The sequence below is a fragment of the Lagopus muta genome, chromosome 15 (assembly GCF_023343835.1).
Source record: "Lagopus muta isolate bLagMut1 chromosome 15, bLagMut1 primary, whole genome shotgun sequence".
NCBI classification, from domain to species: domain Eukaryota; kingdom Metazoa; phylum Chordata; class Aves; order Galliformes; family Phasianidae; genus Lagopus; species Lagopus muta.
Genome location: NC_064447.1, coordinates 1,331,177 through 1,348,556, shown reverse-complemented (window position 1 = coordinate 1,348,556; position 17,380 = coordinate 1,331,177). Strand labels below are relative to the sequence as shown.

At 53.4% G+C, this 17,380-nt stretch overlaps 1 protein-coding gene across 1 annotated transcript; it reads left to right on the top strand.

Moving 5' to 3' along the window:
* The first annotated feature begins 6,348 nt into the window (after positions 1-6,348).
* ATP6V0C (ATPase H+ transporting V0 subunit c) lies at positions 6,349-17,178 on the top strand. Its single transcript, XM_048961915.1, has 3 exons — positions 6,349-6,633; positions 15,065-15,248; positions 16,347-17,178. The coding sequence occupies exons 1-3, from the start codon at positions 6,558-6,560 to the stop codon at positions 16,549-16,551; spliced, it is 465 nt and encodes a 154-aa protein (XP_048817872.1). The 5' UTR covers positions 6,349-6,557; the 3' UTR covers positions 16,552-17,178.
* The last annotated feature ends 202 nt before the right edge of the window (positions 17,179-17,380 follow it).

Genomic DNA, 17,380 nt, shown 5'->3' with positions numbered 1-17,380 from the left:
CTGCTCACGTGCAAAGGATGCAGTACTGCCATTGAGCAGAGCAGGGTTCTGAGTGAGATGTCTGCCAGGCAGGAGGAAAAGAAACACAACATAGGGGCTTCCTGTGCATTGTTTGTGGGTGCTTCCAAAAGCAAGGCTGTGGTCTGAGGTGATGCAATGTGAAAAATTTTACTGAACTTGCAAAAACTATTCAGGCTGTTTCTGTGCCTGCTGTTTGCTGCAGGGAAAGCCTGTGGCCAGCAGAGGTTCCCCTTTGATTCATCATGGTTAGGAAAAGCCCTTCCTTCTCCCTCCATCACAAACAGAACCAATTTTACAGTCCCAAAATTGAGTAAACTCAGATCATCAGAGTACTTTTTTCTTACAATAGACATAAGGGTCGGGCAGAGGGGTAAGCAGGAGGCTTTCTACAGATGGAGCTCACTTTTAAAAATCACTTTTAAGCATTAAGCTCCATAACTCTCAATTTTACAACTGCGTTAGAGACCTTATGCCTACCAACAAGGTGCAGTGCAGCAGGACAGGACGGGTTGAGCAGTGTGGGCTGCTGGCTCAGGACTTTGCATCTGCTTTGAAGTATGTGGCCGTGGGCATGAGAGGAGAATGGAATGCTTGATTGCATCAAGCAGTGGGAGGGCTCGGTGGGGTGGGATTCATCTCTCCTGGGCCCCTTGGCTCTGCTGTCTGAGGCTGCTTTTCACTGTTGGCAAAACGTGTGATGGTCTGATCAGTGAAACTGAGCCCATCCTTCAGCTGGGTGATGTCTGAGGGCGTTTGGCCTCTGTTCTGCTTGTACCTCTTGAGCAAATGCAGATAAGGCAGCAGTGACTATGCTGTCCCTGACCCCACACGCGTGCCTTCCTGTTGCTGACTCAACTTTGGTTCTGTTTGTTGGTGATTCACCTCTCTCTTTATGGCTGAGGCGTCCTCCCAGATCTGCGCCCTCCATCTGCCATTGACTGGTTTTTTTGGTGCTCTTGGAGCCCTTCTGATCCCTCACAGCCACCAGGAAAGGACTCAGCTTGGGAGAGCCCCATGGCAGAGGGGATCGAGCGCTTGGGCCGCGTCAGCCCACAGGAGTTGGATTCTCTGTGCCATAAACAGAAGCCCAAAGCCTGACCTCTGCCTGTCCCTGCCTGTGTCTGTCTGTCCCCACGTGGCTCTGCCAGCCAAGACTCGTGCTGTCCTGCTGGCCGTGGCTGGCGCAGGGCGTTTCTCTTCAAGTGCTTCTCATCACGCTGAAATCCTGCTTCCTTCCAGGCCCTCCGTGTTAACATGAAGACCCACATCTGCCTCCCCACATGGAGAAGCCCCTTGCTATGCTGCAGGGGTTGCTTCAGGCCCCTTTCCAGAACCAACATGTGGGCTCTGAGCATACCGTGGGTTGATGGACTCTGGTGCTCTGACCGTCCACACATCACAGACCACAGTGCAGCCAGTTTGCTTGCTTGCTGTGAGTCTTGCAGAGCACCAACCTGTCCTCCCTTCAGGAGAGCTTTGGGGCTGAGACTTCAGAAATCCCTTCAGCATCCATTTGCTGGGCTGTGCAGGGCGGGATGTCCAGTCTGGCACTGTGTTCCTTGGGCTCCTGCCTGCAGAACTGTGAGTGCCCCATAGAGCGGCTCCTGGGCAGCATCAGGGCTGCTCTACCTACCCAAGCAGCTATGCTGGCAGCTATGGGTTTTGCTGAAACAATGCCTGCAGGTTTCATTCTGGCTTTGACAGATTTCAGCAGTTCCAGGTGCTGACTTACACTGTACCTCTAAGAATCTGCCATATTTTATTTTCTTTTACCAGCTGCCATGACCAATCACAGCTGATGCCATATCTCAAGTTCCTGGCTGCTCAGCTGTAGCTTCTAACAGTGCCACCGTTTGGGGCAGATAAAGGAGAAGGAGAAGCTCTTAAAGCCAGAGCTGCACCTGAGTTGTGCTGGGGCTGTGCTGCTGTTCCCCGGTGTCAGTGCTGGCTGCAGGAGGAGCAGCTCAGCCTCCTGCACTGCTCACACTGCTCAGGGAAGGCTGCAAGCACTGCTGAAGTTGTGGGTCTTCCTGGTGCAGCTTCCTTCTCTAAGGGGCCCTATCAGTGTGTGTGCAGAAATTGCAGAAGTGGAAACCAGGAAGGGGAATAACTGATTGGGAGAGGAAACGTGATGGTGATGTGTTTGACACAGCCTAGAGGGAAGTATGGATGAGTGTAAAGGTTTCTGAAGGGAGAGGAAAAGCCCCTCTCCCCCCACCAGACAGCCCTGACAGGTCCAGAGCTCTGATGGATGTCCTGTGCAATGTGCTGGTCTATATGGAAAGGGAGCTGTGCCCTCCTTGGGGTCCTGCTCTGCCCATGGGGGTCTCCAGCTGCTGCCCCCGCTCCCAGGCTGCCCTCAGGGGCTGTGTGAGGAGGGCAGGGTCTGGGGCAGCCCAGAAGGAAAGGGAAGGGCAGACCTTGGCCGTAAGTCAGTGTAAACAAGTTCCTTTGGCCTGAATTGTGCCTTATGATCTCTGCTGCCATCCGTCTCTGGAGCAGCCAGAATGTGCTTGCAGGGGCTGGATCTGTGTTTCCTTGTACACAAGGGACGGGGACACTGAGCAGCAGTGGCACCAGCCAGCTCCTGCCATTGCAGTGGTTTTGGAGGCAAAGGATGTGTTTAAGGGCTTAATGGTTAATCTGCATCCCGCGAGCTCAAAGAACTTGTGAAGGTTAAGAGAGGCCGGGAACTCATCTGTGTTCCTCATCCTTCCCCCAGCACGGAGCCCACAGCCCTGCATTGGGCAGGGACTGAAATCTCAGTGCTCTTGTGGGGAGAGCTGTGTGCTGAGAGCCACCCCCGGCACAAGGAAGTGCTGCATGCTCAGGGAAGAGGGAGGAAGAACATTGGAGCATCTGCATGGTGCTTCTGTGGTTCAGGCCGTGCCCTCCCCTGCTGTCGAGGATGCATCACATGGAGCACTGCACTGCTGCCGCCCTGCATCCCTCAGCAGCGTGCAGTAAAGCACCCCACAGCCTGCAGCCAGCCCATGCCGACTGTGCTGTGTGCCATGAGGATGGGCAGCAGTCTGTGCCAGCCTGGTGTCTGCACGTCAGCTGTGCTCCTGATTCACATGGAGCCACGGAGGCGTTCCGACAGAATGAGCTATTCCTGAAGGGCCCCATGTGATCCTGACTGTGTCAGCTGATGGGGAAAAAATCCCTTTATGAAAGAAGCAGCGCACACCTGACATGGGCCCCAGGCCCTGCGCGTCTCCCCGTGCCTGCCCAGCTCAGCCCCAGCTGTGCATGGTGCAGTGATGAGTACGAGCAGCGCAAGTCCTGAGTGAGGGAAGAGGAGTAATTTGGATCCAAATTTGGATTAAGGCAGTCCTAGCGTGTCTGTGGCAAAGGGGCTCAGAGCTGCAGTGCTGTGTGCTGCCCGGAGCATCGTGGCCATTTCCAGCTGAGGACACGAGGACAAGTCTCCTCACACAGGGCTCCTGGGAAGCCCATGGGTGCAGGGATGGGTGCTGCTGCAGAGTCCTGTTGGCACAGCACTGGGACCTGCTGCCTCTCCTCGCACAACAGGGACACTGTGACAGCGCCAGGGTTTGTAGCCCCCTGATGCTGCCATGCTTGTGGGACGTGGTAAGAGGAGGATCTGAGTGTTGCCGTGCACATCCCATATTTCCACTGAGTCTCCTCCATCCAACCCTTCCGCTTTTCCAGCCAGCTCTCCCTGTGTGATCTTTTGTCATCCACAATGACTTTTGCCCTTTTCACTCACATCCCCCGAGCTGTGCCACATGGGCTGCACCTTGGGGAGGCAGCTGTGCCTGTCCCCATCTGCAGCCAACCTTACAGCACGGCGCCACAATTCTGCGTTGGGCATTGGAGGAAGGTGACACCCAGCCACAGGACTCTGCCTCTTCCAGCACCAAAGGCAGTTGGCCATCTGCTTCCAAAATCCCCGTTCTCAGCTCTGTGCAGCCCTGTGGTCAGTGCTGCTGGGATCCTGCCTAGATGTGACCTTGGGCTCCCACTGCAAACCACAAAGCAGCACCAGGCCAAGAGAAATAATAAAACCAAACAGCTCCTGCTCTGTTTCAGTTTCTCTTTGCTGAACTAGGCGATAACCCTGCTGTTTACCTTGGCTCCCTGCAGTGCTTCGTTTGGGTGCTCTGGAGCTGTGGATGCAGTGCAGAGCTGGGAGCTGGGAGCTTCAGCTGGGGCAGAGCTGTATCTGCAGGAGAGGAATGGAGCCAGGGGTGATCTCTGGGGAGAGAGCAGCAGCAGTGGTGATTTCCCACCCGCTTTCATCCTTGGAGAAGCAAAGAAAAACTGTGATATGGAAAACGGAGACAAGAGAGGATTGATGGGCAGGGAAGCTCCGAGCAGCGAGGAGATGGTGGTGTGGTTGGATGAGATGGGATTGGATTCAATCAGAGGGACCAGTGTGCCTTGTCAAGGTGAGCAGAGCGGACAGCTCAGGATGGAAATCAGTTACTTCTGATCCAAGCAGAGCAGAAGAGCCCCGTGCACAAAATGCCCAACCAGCAGAGTAGTGCTGTGTCCCTGGAGCTCTATGGATGGCACTGTGTGATGGCAGCACCACAGGGCTGGGCTGGGCACCCTCATGCCTGCAGCCCTGGCAGCAGTGCCTGCGTCCCCCCCAGCTGGAGGCAGCACCAGGAAGTTGTCTGTTTTCAACCAGTGATGGCCCAGGAAGGATTTAGCAGCGCCCAAAAGCCCCTCAGCACCTGGGCATCATGCAGCCAGAGGCAGGCAAGGTCATGAGTGTTTCCCCCACCTGGTGCTTTCACAGCCCAGGGACAAGCAGGACAGAATGGGGCTGGATAAATACGAGGTGCTGTGGGAGTATAAATTGAAACCTTTTGAGGAAAAGTACAGTTAAAAGCGTAGAAAACATCCCTTCAATGAATCAGCACTTTGTACTTTCCCCCCACAGTGGGGGCTGCCTGCAGGCACAGGGGGAGGAGCACCCCACTGCCCCGCTGCCCCCCACCCCATGCAGCGCATCACCACCAGCACTGCCTCCAGCCGCAGCCCTGCCCACCCCAGCACCCAGATAATGGGAATCAACACGCAACCGATTGCTCCACCGTGTCAGAGCAAGGCCTGTCCCTGCCTCAGCTCCTGCACTACTGAAAGGCCTCTTGTTGCTAATTGGGGCTGTTGGAAACCCTCATTAGTGATCGCAACCACTGCCATAGCAACGGTGACTGTGCTGGGCTGGCAAACTACAGCTTCCAGGGTGCAGTGCTGCAGGAAAAGCAGAGAGGTGGCAGAGGGCTGGGGGTGATGGTGGTGGTGATGGGGAAGGAGCACATGTGGGTCTTGCACCTTGCACATTGCCCCCCAGGGTACTGATGCTCAGTGCCATCAGTTCTCATTTCCTCACAGATCTGACCGGGCAGAGAGGTGACCAAGGGATGGCAATGATGCACAGAGGTCCTCCATCAGAGCTCTGATGCTTAAAGGTATCACATTAGCACAAAGGGAAGGCTGTGAAGCTGCATGAACCCCAAAGCCAGCACAGTGCTGCCCTGGAGCACTCAGCAGCAGCAGTAGCTCCAGGATGGCTGTGGGGATGGCAATGGCCCAGGACCGGGCTCAGCTTGGGTGGTCAGAGAGTGGCACGCAGGACACAGCCCAGCTCTGGTGCTGCCAACGGACAGGGACACGGCACGGGGCAGCAGGGACGTGCTGGAGGGCTGTGCCACGCTATGGGGAAAGGGGCCCCCAGCCAGAAGAAATGCCAGAGTATGGCCACTGGTGCTGAGCACACGAGCCTGCCGACAGTGCAAGGGGTAGGGCAAGAGAGCACGGCACTGGGACACGGCAGAGGGTTGCGGGTGCGCCGCAGGGGAGGTGGCACAGCGGATGGGATGCGGTAAGAGCCCGCACCGCGGGGACACGGCGCGAGAGATGCGGGCACTGCCGGGCACGTGGGGCAGAGCGCCCGGCTCAGCGCTACGCGAGGCCACGCCCCCTCCTCGGACATGGGGGCGTGGTATCTCAAGGACACGCCCTCTATGCTAATGAGCGCTGAATCACGCTCTGTGGGACGCGGCGGGCGGGACCGAACCACCGCCGTAGGAGGGGGGAGAGTCCGGGCGGAGCGGGGGCCAGAGCGCGGCCGAGATCCGCGTTGGCGGCCAGGGTGCGGTGTTCTGCAGGCCCCGGAGCCCACCTGGCCGTGGGAGCGCCGGGCGGAGAGCGGCGGAGAGCGGCGAGGCTGATCCCCCCTACGTCGTGACCCGTGGGAGCGGCCGGCGGCGGGAGGGGCTCGATCACGTGACGGGCGGGCCGCCGCCATTTTGTCCTGCGGAGGCCATATGTAGGGCGCCGCGCAGAGCTGCCGCGCAGTGCCGCCGGGACGCAGCTCCGTGCCGCTCGCCCCGCCCTCCCCATCGCCGGCCTCCGCCCGCCGCTCTCCCGCCCACCCTCTCTTCTCGCCTCCGCCATTTTGTGGCCGGCCGCTGCCTGCGGAGGACGGCGCCGCGGCGGAGCCCCGTTCCCTGCCTGCCCGCTCCGTGCCCCGCTCCGGCCCCCCCGACCCCGCAGCCATGTCCTCCAGCAGCACCCCCGAGTACGCCTCCTTCTTCGCCGTGATGGGCGCCTCGGCCGCCATGGTCTTCAGCGGTGAGCCCTCCTGCGGCGCGGCGGTGGGGGTGGGGGTGCGCGCCCGGGGCTGTGCGGTCGCGCTCCGGCGGGGGCGGCTGTCGGGGCGGGGGAGTCGGGCTTCGCGCGGGGGCGGCGGTGGGGAGTCGCTCCCCCTCCTCCTCCCGGCTCCATCCGGGCATCGGCCGAGGGTCCGCGCGGTGACGTCACCGCCGCCGGCGGAGCCCCCGCTGTCACGTGACTGCGGTGCCGGTGGGGCTCCGGAGCCGCGCCGTGCCGCACGCCGGGCCGTTCCGTTGCATCCCTGGCGGCCCTTCCGCTGCGGAGCCGCCTTGCGCTGCGCTGATGTTTCCCTGGGGCAGCGCCGGGCTGCGCTTCTCTGGGACCGGAGCCTCCATGGGCGTGCCGGTGCGGTCGGTCTTAAGGCGTCGGTGATGCTGAATGGTGCCTTTGGGCTTCCACCTTTCCTTCGCGAGGGGAGCCCCGTAAAGCACAGCCGGGGGAAGCTCTCGTCTGCAGCTGTCTGTCTGTCTGTGCTGTAGGTGGCTGAGATCGGCACGGAGTCCCTCAGCCTGCCTCACAGCCGCCCCGGGGCTGAGCAGCCCCAACAGCTCTGCGGTTCTGCCCCACTGCAGGCAGTGCTGTGGGTCGCGGGGCCCCGTGGCCCAGGAGGTGGTGCTTCTCAGCACTGATATGACCAGAACGCATCAGACACCTGCAGGGAGCAGCTTCTGCTTTGAAGCCTTAGTGTGCTCTGCATGCACGCCCTGACCCGCTTGCCCATCTGCATGCATGGACTGCAGTGTCTGTGTTCCACCCAGGCTGGTGCGGAGGAGTCCTTGCACTCATTCAGCAGCCGCTGCAGCTCCAGTCACGTCGCTGCTGCTCTTACACCCATCTTCATTGGTGTCAGTGATGCCTCTGAGATGGTACTGAAGACTGAAAGGTAGACTGGTGGAGGCTGCTCTTGGTTAGAGCAGCAGTTCAAGCTGGGAATGTACGGTAGATATAAAACATTTGAGGGGCGACTGTGGCTCTGCTGGTGTGGGCACTGGGAGCTGGGCTCGATGCTGCTCTGAGCTCACATCTCAGCACAAAAGAAGCTGTGCCCAGTACTGAGGGCATGCGGTGGCAACTGTCATGGAGCTCAGCCATCATACGTGTGCCTGATGCTGCCTGGAACATGGCACGCACAGTGCAGGCTCTGTGCCCACCCGCCTGCCCACCAGGAGCAGGCTGAGCACCTCACAGGAGAGGGAGGCAAAATGGAGCTAGCAGATGAACGCCTTTGGCAATAGCAATGATTAAAGTCTTCAGTGACTGCTTCCCCAAGGAAGCACAGCATCTCATTCTTCCTGCAGAAGCAGAAGAGCACTGTATGGCATTTCAGACTTCTGTGCAAAGTTTGCGTCAGTAGAAACCTTGGTGAGGGATGCAGTGTTGAGTCAACCTTTCAGTAAGAACTCAGAGCATTGCCTGGCACCTCTGAAGTAGAAATGAGGCATTTCCTAGAAGCTGCAGGTCTGGTAGTGCTGTACTGTGGGATTGCAGGTGGCAGGGCAGGGTTTGGACTGGGTAACTCAGGTCACCCAAGCTGTACCAGTGAGGGTTTGGTCACTGTGCTGCTGCTGGGGCAGGGCTGGGCTTCAGGCAGCAAGCAGCCTGTTGGGCCTGAGTACATCTGGTGAGTAGGACCACTGCAGCACATCTGAAAGCTGCCTGGGAGCTGGGAGCTAAGGCTTTGTGGGCAAGCAGTGTGCAAATACCTGAACTTGCTGTGGATGGGTGTTGAGCAGCGCAGTGATCATGGCTGACTCATGCTGTGCCTAAAGATCAGCTTCTGGCGAGGCTGCTGATTGTATTAAAGACATGTTTCTAGTAAACATGGTCAGGTTTGACACTGCCCAGGCTAGTTTGATGTGAAAACAGGTGACTTCAAGCAGTTCTGTTTGGTGTTGGAACATTAACAGCTGATGTAGAATAGATAGCAGAACTCGTTCTGGTCAGCTCGTGCTGAGGGCAGCGAGAAGCCCAGAGCAGGCTGTGTGACCTTGGCTGTCCCAGGCCTGCTGTCACTGATCACAGCCTGTTCTGGGAGCTAAGATTGCTTTATTTCCTATGTCTAAAACATGTGGCTGGCTCAGTGTCAGATGCTGCTGAGTGATCCAGTGAGAGACTTTTCCATGTGACTTCTGCATGCAGAAATGAAGAAGCACAGCATTGAGCAAAGCTGCCCAGCAGCGTGCAAGGAACTTTGTCCAGAAGAGTGGGATGAGCCGGGCTGCTCCATCAGGTCCCCAGGGTGTGATAGGAGTCTTGCTAGGACCTGCTGGAGCGGGTGATGTGATGCTGCTGTGCTGCCAGGCGTTGGGAACACTGCTAATGAGGAGGACTCCAGCCAGCAGTGAGAAGGCAGTCCTGTGTCCTACTTCTCATTGTTGCTGTGGAGCCAACAAAACTTTTATTTTAAGCTTGGGCCACAGGTGTGCTATAGCTGTTGGTTAGCTGCTCAGGCCCCCCACGTATGCACATCCCACCCCATGGAATTGCTGGCTCAGTGTGTGTTTGGTGCAGCTGTCAGCCCTGCACACTGATTCCAGGAGGCATCTTGACTGCAAACAGCTCATACCCCTGAGGGCTGGTGACTCCTGTGCTTCCTGAAATACTGTTCTTGGTGGGTGAGGGGTTGGTGGAAGAGAGTGTGAAGGCCTCTACAGCCCTCAGCCTAGGAGGAACAGCATACTGCCCAGGTAACTTGCAGGTGAGAAATGAATGGGAACAGAGAGTCACTCTGCTCTGCCAAACACTCCAAAGACCTTCAGAGGCAGGTGGTTGGGGCAGAACTGTGGTCAGCACTTCACATTGCTGTACTGACTGCAATACAGAGCCACATAAAATTGTCTTTAACTAACAGCAGGTAAAATGGTGGACTCTCAACACAAGTGTTGGAAGGCACAAGCAGTGCTGCTACAGGTAAGTTTAATTAATGGAAGGCATAAGTAAGTGCATGATTTCTGCTCTGCAAATACTAGTGTCCGGAACATCCAAAACCATTATAAGCAAAGCCTTAACCATTAGTTGTGTAGAACTGGGCTGAAGCTGCTATGAGTGGCTTCCAGCTGATCTGGTGGGATTCTGATCTGGCCCCAGAGTCACTGTAGACTATGAAGTCTTTGTGCATTTTCACTGTGATGGAGCTTCAGTGCAGTAGTAAAGATGAACACCAGTTTCCTTGGGACCTCTTAATCAACTTCTTTCAATTCCTAAAATGAGCCTCTTTCATCTCTCTGGAGCCTGACTAATTGCAAATGGTGGTTGCTAGCTGGAAAATTCTAGAGCTCCATCAGGCTGTTCTGTGGTACTGGAAACCATGGGACCACAGAACTGTGCTTCTCCCTGCTAACTGCCCTCACAAGACAGCAAGGCATAACCTGCTGACCTTGCTTCCTTTGAGTGGTGAAACTTGTGAGCACAAGGCTTCAGTCTTATCACATGGGTCTGAATGGGATGACCTTGGCTTCCTCAGGGCCCTCCTAGCTATGGCTGCTGTGTGCTGAGCACTGTAAGCTGTTCAGCCAACCAGCTGGCATGAGAAACAGCAGCTCTGCTAATCTGCACCTTTGTGCAGTGGGCCACCTGTCTGTGAATGGCTCATCAGGGCAGTGGGAGGCCGAATGATGAGGATAAGTAGCAATAGGGCTGGCTTGTGGTGGGACCAGTGTATGTTGCTGCTTGCTGGCAAGTACTCATGGCAAGACCTATTCCCTTTGTCACAGCTTAGTAAAACAAACCTGGCTTGTATGCTACACAGTGCTCTGCATGCAGAGTGCAGCTGCAGCCATCTCAGCTGGTTGGATAACTGACTGATAACCTCTTTGGGTTGTCTGTTCTGGAGTGCTATAACCACAAGGATCTGGTGTTTGTGAGTTTGAACATTGACTGAAGAGAAGCACATTACTCATTAGCCTCTTGCAGGTTGATGTTTTTTCATCATTCTGAAACCTGGAAATGCAGAGCTGTCTTCTCATACAGTCAGGGAAGGACAAAAAGGATGCTGTGCCTAATGCTGTCGTGGGTGACGCAAGTCAAGAACTGCAGGCTGCCTCTCCCTGCAGGGCAGCGCCTGTTACCCCTGCAGCCATCCCTGGAGATGGGCTGCAGCTGCTCTCCAGCTCTGCATTCTGATGCTGTGTGGGTTCCAGGTACCTCTCCACTCTTGTGGCTGCCCTGTGAAGGGGCAGCTGTGCATCACAGGGTTTTGCCAAAGCAGCTGTGGAGCATCTGTGACCGTGATCTGAGGTAGGGTTGTGTTCGTGTTGAACTTGGTGGTGTGGAGGGGCCTCAGCACTGCTGGGTTGCCTCCCACCTCTGAAGATGACCATGAGCCTGGCATGGCAGAGCAAGGGCTGTGCTTGACCCAGCTGTCACCTCTAGCAGAATCCTGCGGAGGTTAACAGCCTGATTGAGGATTAGCAGGTCTTCAGGTGAACTGGTTCCTGCTGTCTGGTAGAAGGCAAGCCTGCCTATTGCACAGGACAGCCCATTTGATGCTGGATTAATTAGAGAAGGCTCAGGGTGCACGTTCTCATCCAGAATGGTCTTTCAGTCTTGCCATGATAGCAGACAGCATTCTGTCTGTCTGGAAGTTTGACTTGTGTTACTAATCCAAGGAAGTCCAGCTGAAGCGCTGTGGGAATTTTTCCTCTGCCACTGCTGTGTGGAAACCTGTGTCTCTGTGGTGGGACACGAGGAATCACAGCTCTGAATGGGTCAGATGCTGCTGGAGGTGCATGACTGATTCCTACCACATCTGCATCCATCACAGCTGCTCAGACTGCTAGAAGTCGCATCTATAGGAGTAGTGCTTTGACTTGAAGCCTCGTGGTGGTCAGTGTGTGTCAGTGCCCATGGGGCTAGTTGTCCATGTGTGCCCGCAGAGTTGCACAGGAACTGTAAGGTTTTTGGGAGCAGCCTCTTTGTGCATGGAGGGGTGTTGGGGTGTTGCATGAGGTGGCTTGCAGCTGTCTTAGCTGCAGGATTGATGTGCTTGGTGCATGACCTCACTGAGCACTGCAGCTATAGCTACAGCAGCTTGGTCCTGACACTTGTGCTAGCACTGACCTACAGCACAGATGACGAGTGCTAACAGCGTCAAAGTTGCAGTGAAAGCCTTTGCTCTGGTACGACTGGTCTTCCTGCAGCCACTGCCTGCGTGGCATATTGCTTTCTAGTGCACGCTTCATCCCAGAGCTGTGCTGTCACACTGCTGCTGCTCCTACCTCTGGCTGATAGAGGTGCCATTTAGCACATCTGTGGTCTCATGGCAGTGCGTTTTGTCCTAGGAGTGGTACTAAAGCAGCTGTAGCATGAGTTCAAGGCATTACCCTACAGAAATTCTTCATGTTTGAGTTACCTTTGAAACAGGCATACTGGGAGTAAGCCTCAAATGATGCGTGAACTTGTGTTGCACACCTTTGAGCTTTTGAATGGCACAATTCCTGGTTATAGGCAGCATGGCTTCTTCCCCTGATAAAGCTAGATGGCAAAGTGCTGTTCCTTTATCACTGAGGTGTCTTGATAGCTGCCATAAAGGCAGGGTTTGCTCTGAAAGTAATGACAGTCTAATTGGCCTGTGTGTTAGGGAGACTGAGCTGTGTTGATCTGATGTCAGTATTTGGAGTCATGGTATGTAACACTGATGAACAAAACTCTTGTTTCACTTCTTACTGCTGTTCACATAGATCCCTTCAAGCCTTGTTCTCTGAGATTCCGAAAATACTTTATTTGCAGCTCAGCTGGAGCATTCTGAACGTAGTGCGTGCAGTGCTTCAAACATTCACGGCTGTCAAGAAGTGGAAGCCCAGATGTACATGAGTACAGAAGTGCCCTGGGTGCCGCGTGGCCTGCGCTGAGCAGCTGTGCAGTGGGGAGGTGGGCCTGCTCCCGGGGATGCAGCTCAAGGGCAGCATCAAAAGCACAAGGAGCACTTCTGAGGCTAGTGGACAGGGATGAGGCAAGCTGCCTTGTAAGCTTAGTGGAAGTGTGGGGACCTCTGGTGTGAGGCTGCTGGGCAGAATGCTGATGAATGCTGGTGGGGTGCAGATGTGCCAGCTCTGAGGCTGGATGTGCTTGTGCTGTTCTGATGGGGGACAAGCAGCTGGTCAGTGCTAAGTGTAAGCTGTGTGGCAACTTGCTGCCACAGTGTGGGTGACTTTGTTTCACAAACGGCCTAGATAAAGTCAGTGTGCTAACAGTTGTCTGTTGTGTAGGTTTTTGGGATAGATAACTAGAAACTGACTAGAACTGCCCCTCCCCAAAAACTCAATCAGGATGGCTTTCTGTATGCACTATTGCAAAACCCATTTCTGTAATCCACTGCCGTGTTAATTGCAACACCTCAAAGAAACCTCAGATTTGGAGGAAGTAATGACAGATGTAGCTTTGAACAGTGAACTTCGCTCCCCTTGCAGGCCTTCTTAGAGAGAACTGTGGAAGCTTAGGCAGAAGTGGCTTCTACTAAAAGCTTTGGCTGGAAGGTGACCTGAATCTTGATTCCACTTGCATCCGTTCCTCGGATGTTTAATATGAAAGAAAAGGCTCCTAATTCAAGGCAGAGCAATCTTCTAGACGCCCTAGGGGGTAGCCATGTTCAGCTAGCATCACTGATATTGTAACTAAGTTTCTGCAATGAATTCTGGACTTCACCTACAAGGCAAGTGAACCCCGTCTCCTGGTTGCAATAAAACTGCAGAATGGATGGAACAATCTACTTCTGAACTGCACCAAACACTTCTTTATGTGTCTATAGGAAAGACTTGAAAAGGATCCGGGTTACAGGAGGTTAGATCTTTGTTAATGCAGAACTAATTTGTAGTTGATGAGGCTTTCCTTTCAGTCTTTAACTAAAACCACTTCTGGGAGGGAGTCTTATGTGATTGTAGCCCTTACTCTCCTGAACTTTTGGTGTGCAGAACTGAGAGGATTACCCTTCCTTCTTGGCTGCTTGAGTTGGCTTTAACTGGATAGGGGAGAATAGCAGAGTGAACAGCCTAAACCATCTGAAAAACTAGCAGCTCTTTTGTAACATCCTACACTAGTGTAAGAGGCAGCTACACATCCATGTGGAACAAACAAGTCTCCCCTCTAGGAAGCTTAATTCCTACCAAGGGTCAGCCAGACTTGCATGTAAGGAGTCCCTGGACAGCACAAGCATTTGAAATGCCTGTTTGCAGTACTTTTTTGTGGCCATTTTGAGCACGCAGGAGTATTTTTTGTGCTACTTAATCAGGACTCAAACCTTTGAGTATTGATGCCATGGTGTCAGGGAATGAGGTGGCCCTTGCATTGCTGCTGGTGCTGTTTCAGCTGTGGTCACGGGTGGCTGCTCAGCTGCTCATCATCTTCCAGTCCAAAGGTGGACTTCCTAATGTACTCCAGAGCAAGGCTGAAACAAAATGGGTCTTTCTAAACGCTTCAGAATCAAAGAATGAACTTCTATGAGACTATTTTAAAGCTTTCAGGTCAGAAGTAACTCTTTTGAGGCAGTACGTCGGGGCTCTTGTTTCTGGCAGTACTCTGTTAAAGGTGATGAGCCCATTTGCTGCTTTGGAGACCAAGCTTTGGGTTTGTGTGCTGCTGGCTGCATGTTCAGTACCTCCAAGGTGGTGGTGAGGAGGTGGCTGTGGTGGTCTGTGGTGGTGGCTGTGGTGGTGAACTGCAAGCTGTGCTGCTCTTCCTGAGTCCAGCAGTTGGGTTAGCGAGTGTTTGGACCTGAATGCTTCATCAGGTGGAGGTATTGCATGGGAGGAGGGAGTCCTTTCTCCAAGGAACAAAGTGTAGCAGGAATATGAACAGTCACTGCTATCTCAATCTATCTGATGAAGCTGTGTGTTTCATCCCAAGTCAGAGCATGGGGCAGATACCCCTTCTCTGGTAGAAAAGGCCTCATGTGGGATAACACAAGGCGACCTGTTAAACACTGGGGGTGTTTAAGAACTCAAAGTTCAGTAACGTTAAGAGCTATGGCTCTCATTCAGGCTGCATCCTGCTGCAGTAGCAAAGCCTGCTTTGCTACGTTTCTTCCCAAATTCCACTGAGGAGAGCCTCTGCATTCTGGACTCAGGGAGGGCACAAATGCCAAGGTAACAAGTTCAAATGCAGACCTAAGTAGGGAATGCGTTTGTGCTGCAGTGCTTGCCCTGCTGTGAAGCTGGCTGCTCAGGGGATGTTCTGTGGCCAGTAGTGCTTGAGCAGCAGCAGTTTCATTTCAGGACTGTGGGTAAGTCACTTCCCCATGCTGTAAGGGAATGCGCCTCCCTGACACTCCAGGTGGTCAAGTGACCAAGTTAGCCTTGCACAATTCTTCCCTGTGCTGACTCAGCTGTTCTGATGCTGCCATCTGACAAAGGCAGCGTTATTTGGGGAACTTCCTAATGTGTCTTTTCTCTTGCAGCCTTGGGAGCCGCTTATGGAACTGCGAAGAGTGGCACGGGTATTGCAGCCATGTCTGTCATGAGGCCTGAGCTCATCATGAAGTCGATTATTCCTGTTGTCATGGCGGGTATTATAGCTATCTATGGCCTCGTAGTGGCGGTCCTCATTGCCAATGCCCTTTCACCAACTATCACACTATTCAAGTAAGTTCTGTATCTGTGAATTTCGTTGAAATTTGAATGCTCTGGAATGGGTAGATTTTTCATTAAGCTCTTCAGAAAGTGTGGGTTGCTGTGAATGTTGAATGCTCCCAAGCTGACCTCAAGAACACCAACTGGACTTCAGCTGTCCTACGCAGTGTCTTAGCATCGGTGATAGAGATGTGTTAGCTGACAGATCAGAAGCAGTATTGTGAGCTACAGTCATGGTTTATGTCTCCAGAAAAGTAGTGCAGCCAGGGAATGGGGGCCTGAGTTTGTTTCACAGTGTCACATTCTAGACATGGAGTACGCAGGTCTTCTCACGAGTTAATCAAGGTATCTAAATAGCTTTCCTGTTGCCTGGGAGATGCAAGTGAATAATTCATGTTGCTTGCTTCTTTACATGCTGGTGAATCAATCCTCAGTCTATGCATTGTACCTCTATACCAGCCATAGTCTGAAACTTAATCTGCTCAGCTTCTGAGGGTAGCTAGCTCTAGCTTGATGGATGTCAGAATAAAACAATGCTTCTGAGGCTTAACAGAGCAGGTAGCTGTGCTGCTGTACATGTGAGCGCAGATGAGCATTGTGGTTGGCTGAGCTGTAAGCCTTTATCTAAGAAACAGCAGGCGGAAATATAACTGCAAAGGAACCAGGTGGTCAGACTCTTAAGGACTGCTCTTCAGGCAGCTCATCTGGAAAGCCAGAGCATCCCTGACTGACCTGTCCATATTAACTCCATGTGCAACTCTTGTGCTGCAGGAGGGCTTCTCACCAGTGTATGCCATGGCTGTGTAATATGGCTGCTGAAGGCAGGAAGGAAAAGCAGCCATGAATAGGCTGCACATCACTGGGATATGTGTTAGTGTGAATGCTACAGTGAGCCCAGAGTAAGCACTGGAGCTAGGAGTCATGGGAGGCATCTGCTTCATGAGATGTGCTGTGCTTGCTTAAATGAGTAGAGATCTTTCTGCAGGAAAGAGGTTCTCTTTAGATGTTTATTTGCCCCCGCTTCCCGAAGAGAGGGACTAAGTTCATCCTGAAGATGGAAGGTGACGTCCTGCTGCTCACCACTGAGCCTTCTTTTCATCTGTCCTACAGGAGCTTTCTTCAGCTGGGTGCTGGCTTGAGCGTGGGCCTCAGCGGTCTGGCTGCTGGCTTTGCCATTGGCATCGTGGGTGATGCAGGAGTACGGGGCACAGCACAGCAGCCCAGGTTATTTGTGGGCATGATCCTCATTTTGATCTTCGCTGAAGTCTTGGGTCTCTACGGCCTCATTGTTGCCCTTATCCTCTCCACAAAGTAAACGTCGCAGTATGATGTAAAGAGATGTAACAAATCAGCATTTAAAAAACAACAAAGCTCCAGAATGGAAATGGTCTCTCCAATGTGTACAGTTGTCCCAATTTGGTAGTTGATCTCTTGTAAATGCGCAATGTACGTTAGTGACTTGTCCGTCATGTGTGTAATTCAATATTAAATTGGTTGGGCAGCTCCAAGCCTGCTGCGTGGCTTGGGGTGGCCTGCGTGCAATTTTCCACCCATTGCTGTTAGTACTTTATGTATAAATATGAACTAGAAATGTAATTTTTCTCTTCACTGGATGTTTATTTATAAAAGACTTGACATGTTCATACATCTATGGAGCAAAGATTTTCAATTTCCCATGCTATATATATTAATCTTATATATAGGTAGATTACACTGTGGGGTCAATTGTAAGTGCAGAGAATTCCTTGGATGTAACTTTGATTCTAAAGATTGCTGTAGTGTCATGGTATTGGAGTATGAGAATCTTGTGTTTTATTACAGCAATTGTCCGAAACACTCCCGTGTTTCAGTAGTAACTGCGTATGCTCTGGCATCAGAGTTGTGCACCCACTGTTGGGTTACGAACTTATACGATGTTTCCAAATAAAACTTCCTCACTACATTGCTGTAACGACTCTTCTGCCTCTGATTTAATGCTTTTGCTGCCGCTCTGGGGAGAGGAGGGGTTCTAAGAGGGGGAGGCAGGGCCTTGGAAGTGACTGAGTGCTATGTGGAAGTTGTTGATGACTGTTGAACGCATTCTTTTTTCTTCCTGGGCAGAGAGCGATGGATGCTGCTGCTGCCTGGGCTGTGCTTGTGAGCAG

What these genes read in the sequence shown, in the direction of transcription:
- ATP6V0C (XM_048961915.1), top strand. Translation starts at nt 6,558, where the DNA reads ATGTCCTCCAGCAGCACCCCCGAGTACGCCTCCTTCTTCGCCGTGATG. An exon ending in GGCCGCCATGGTCTTCAGCG is followed by an intron (nt 6,634 to 15,064) that starts GTGAGCCCTCCT and finishes TTTCTCTTGCAG; the next exon opens with CCTTGGGAGCCGCTTATGGA. An exon ending in CCAACTATCACACTATTCAA is followed by an intron (nt 15,249 to 16,346) that starts GTAAGTTCTGTA and finishes TCTGTCCTACAG; the next exon opens with GAGCTTTCTTCAGCTGGGTG.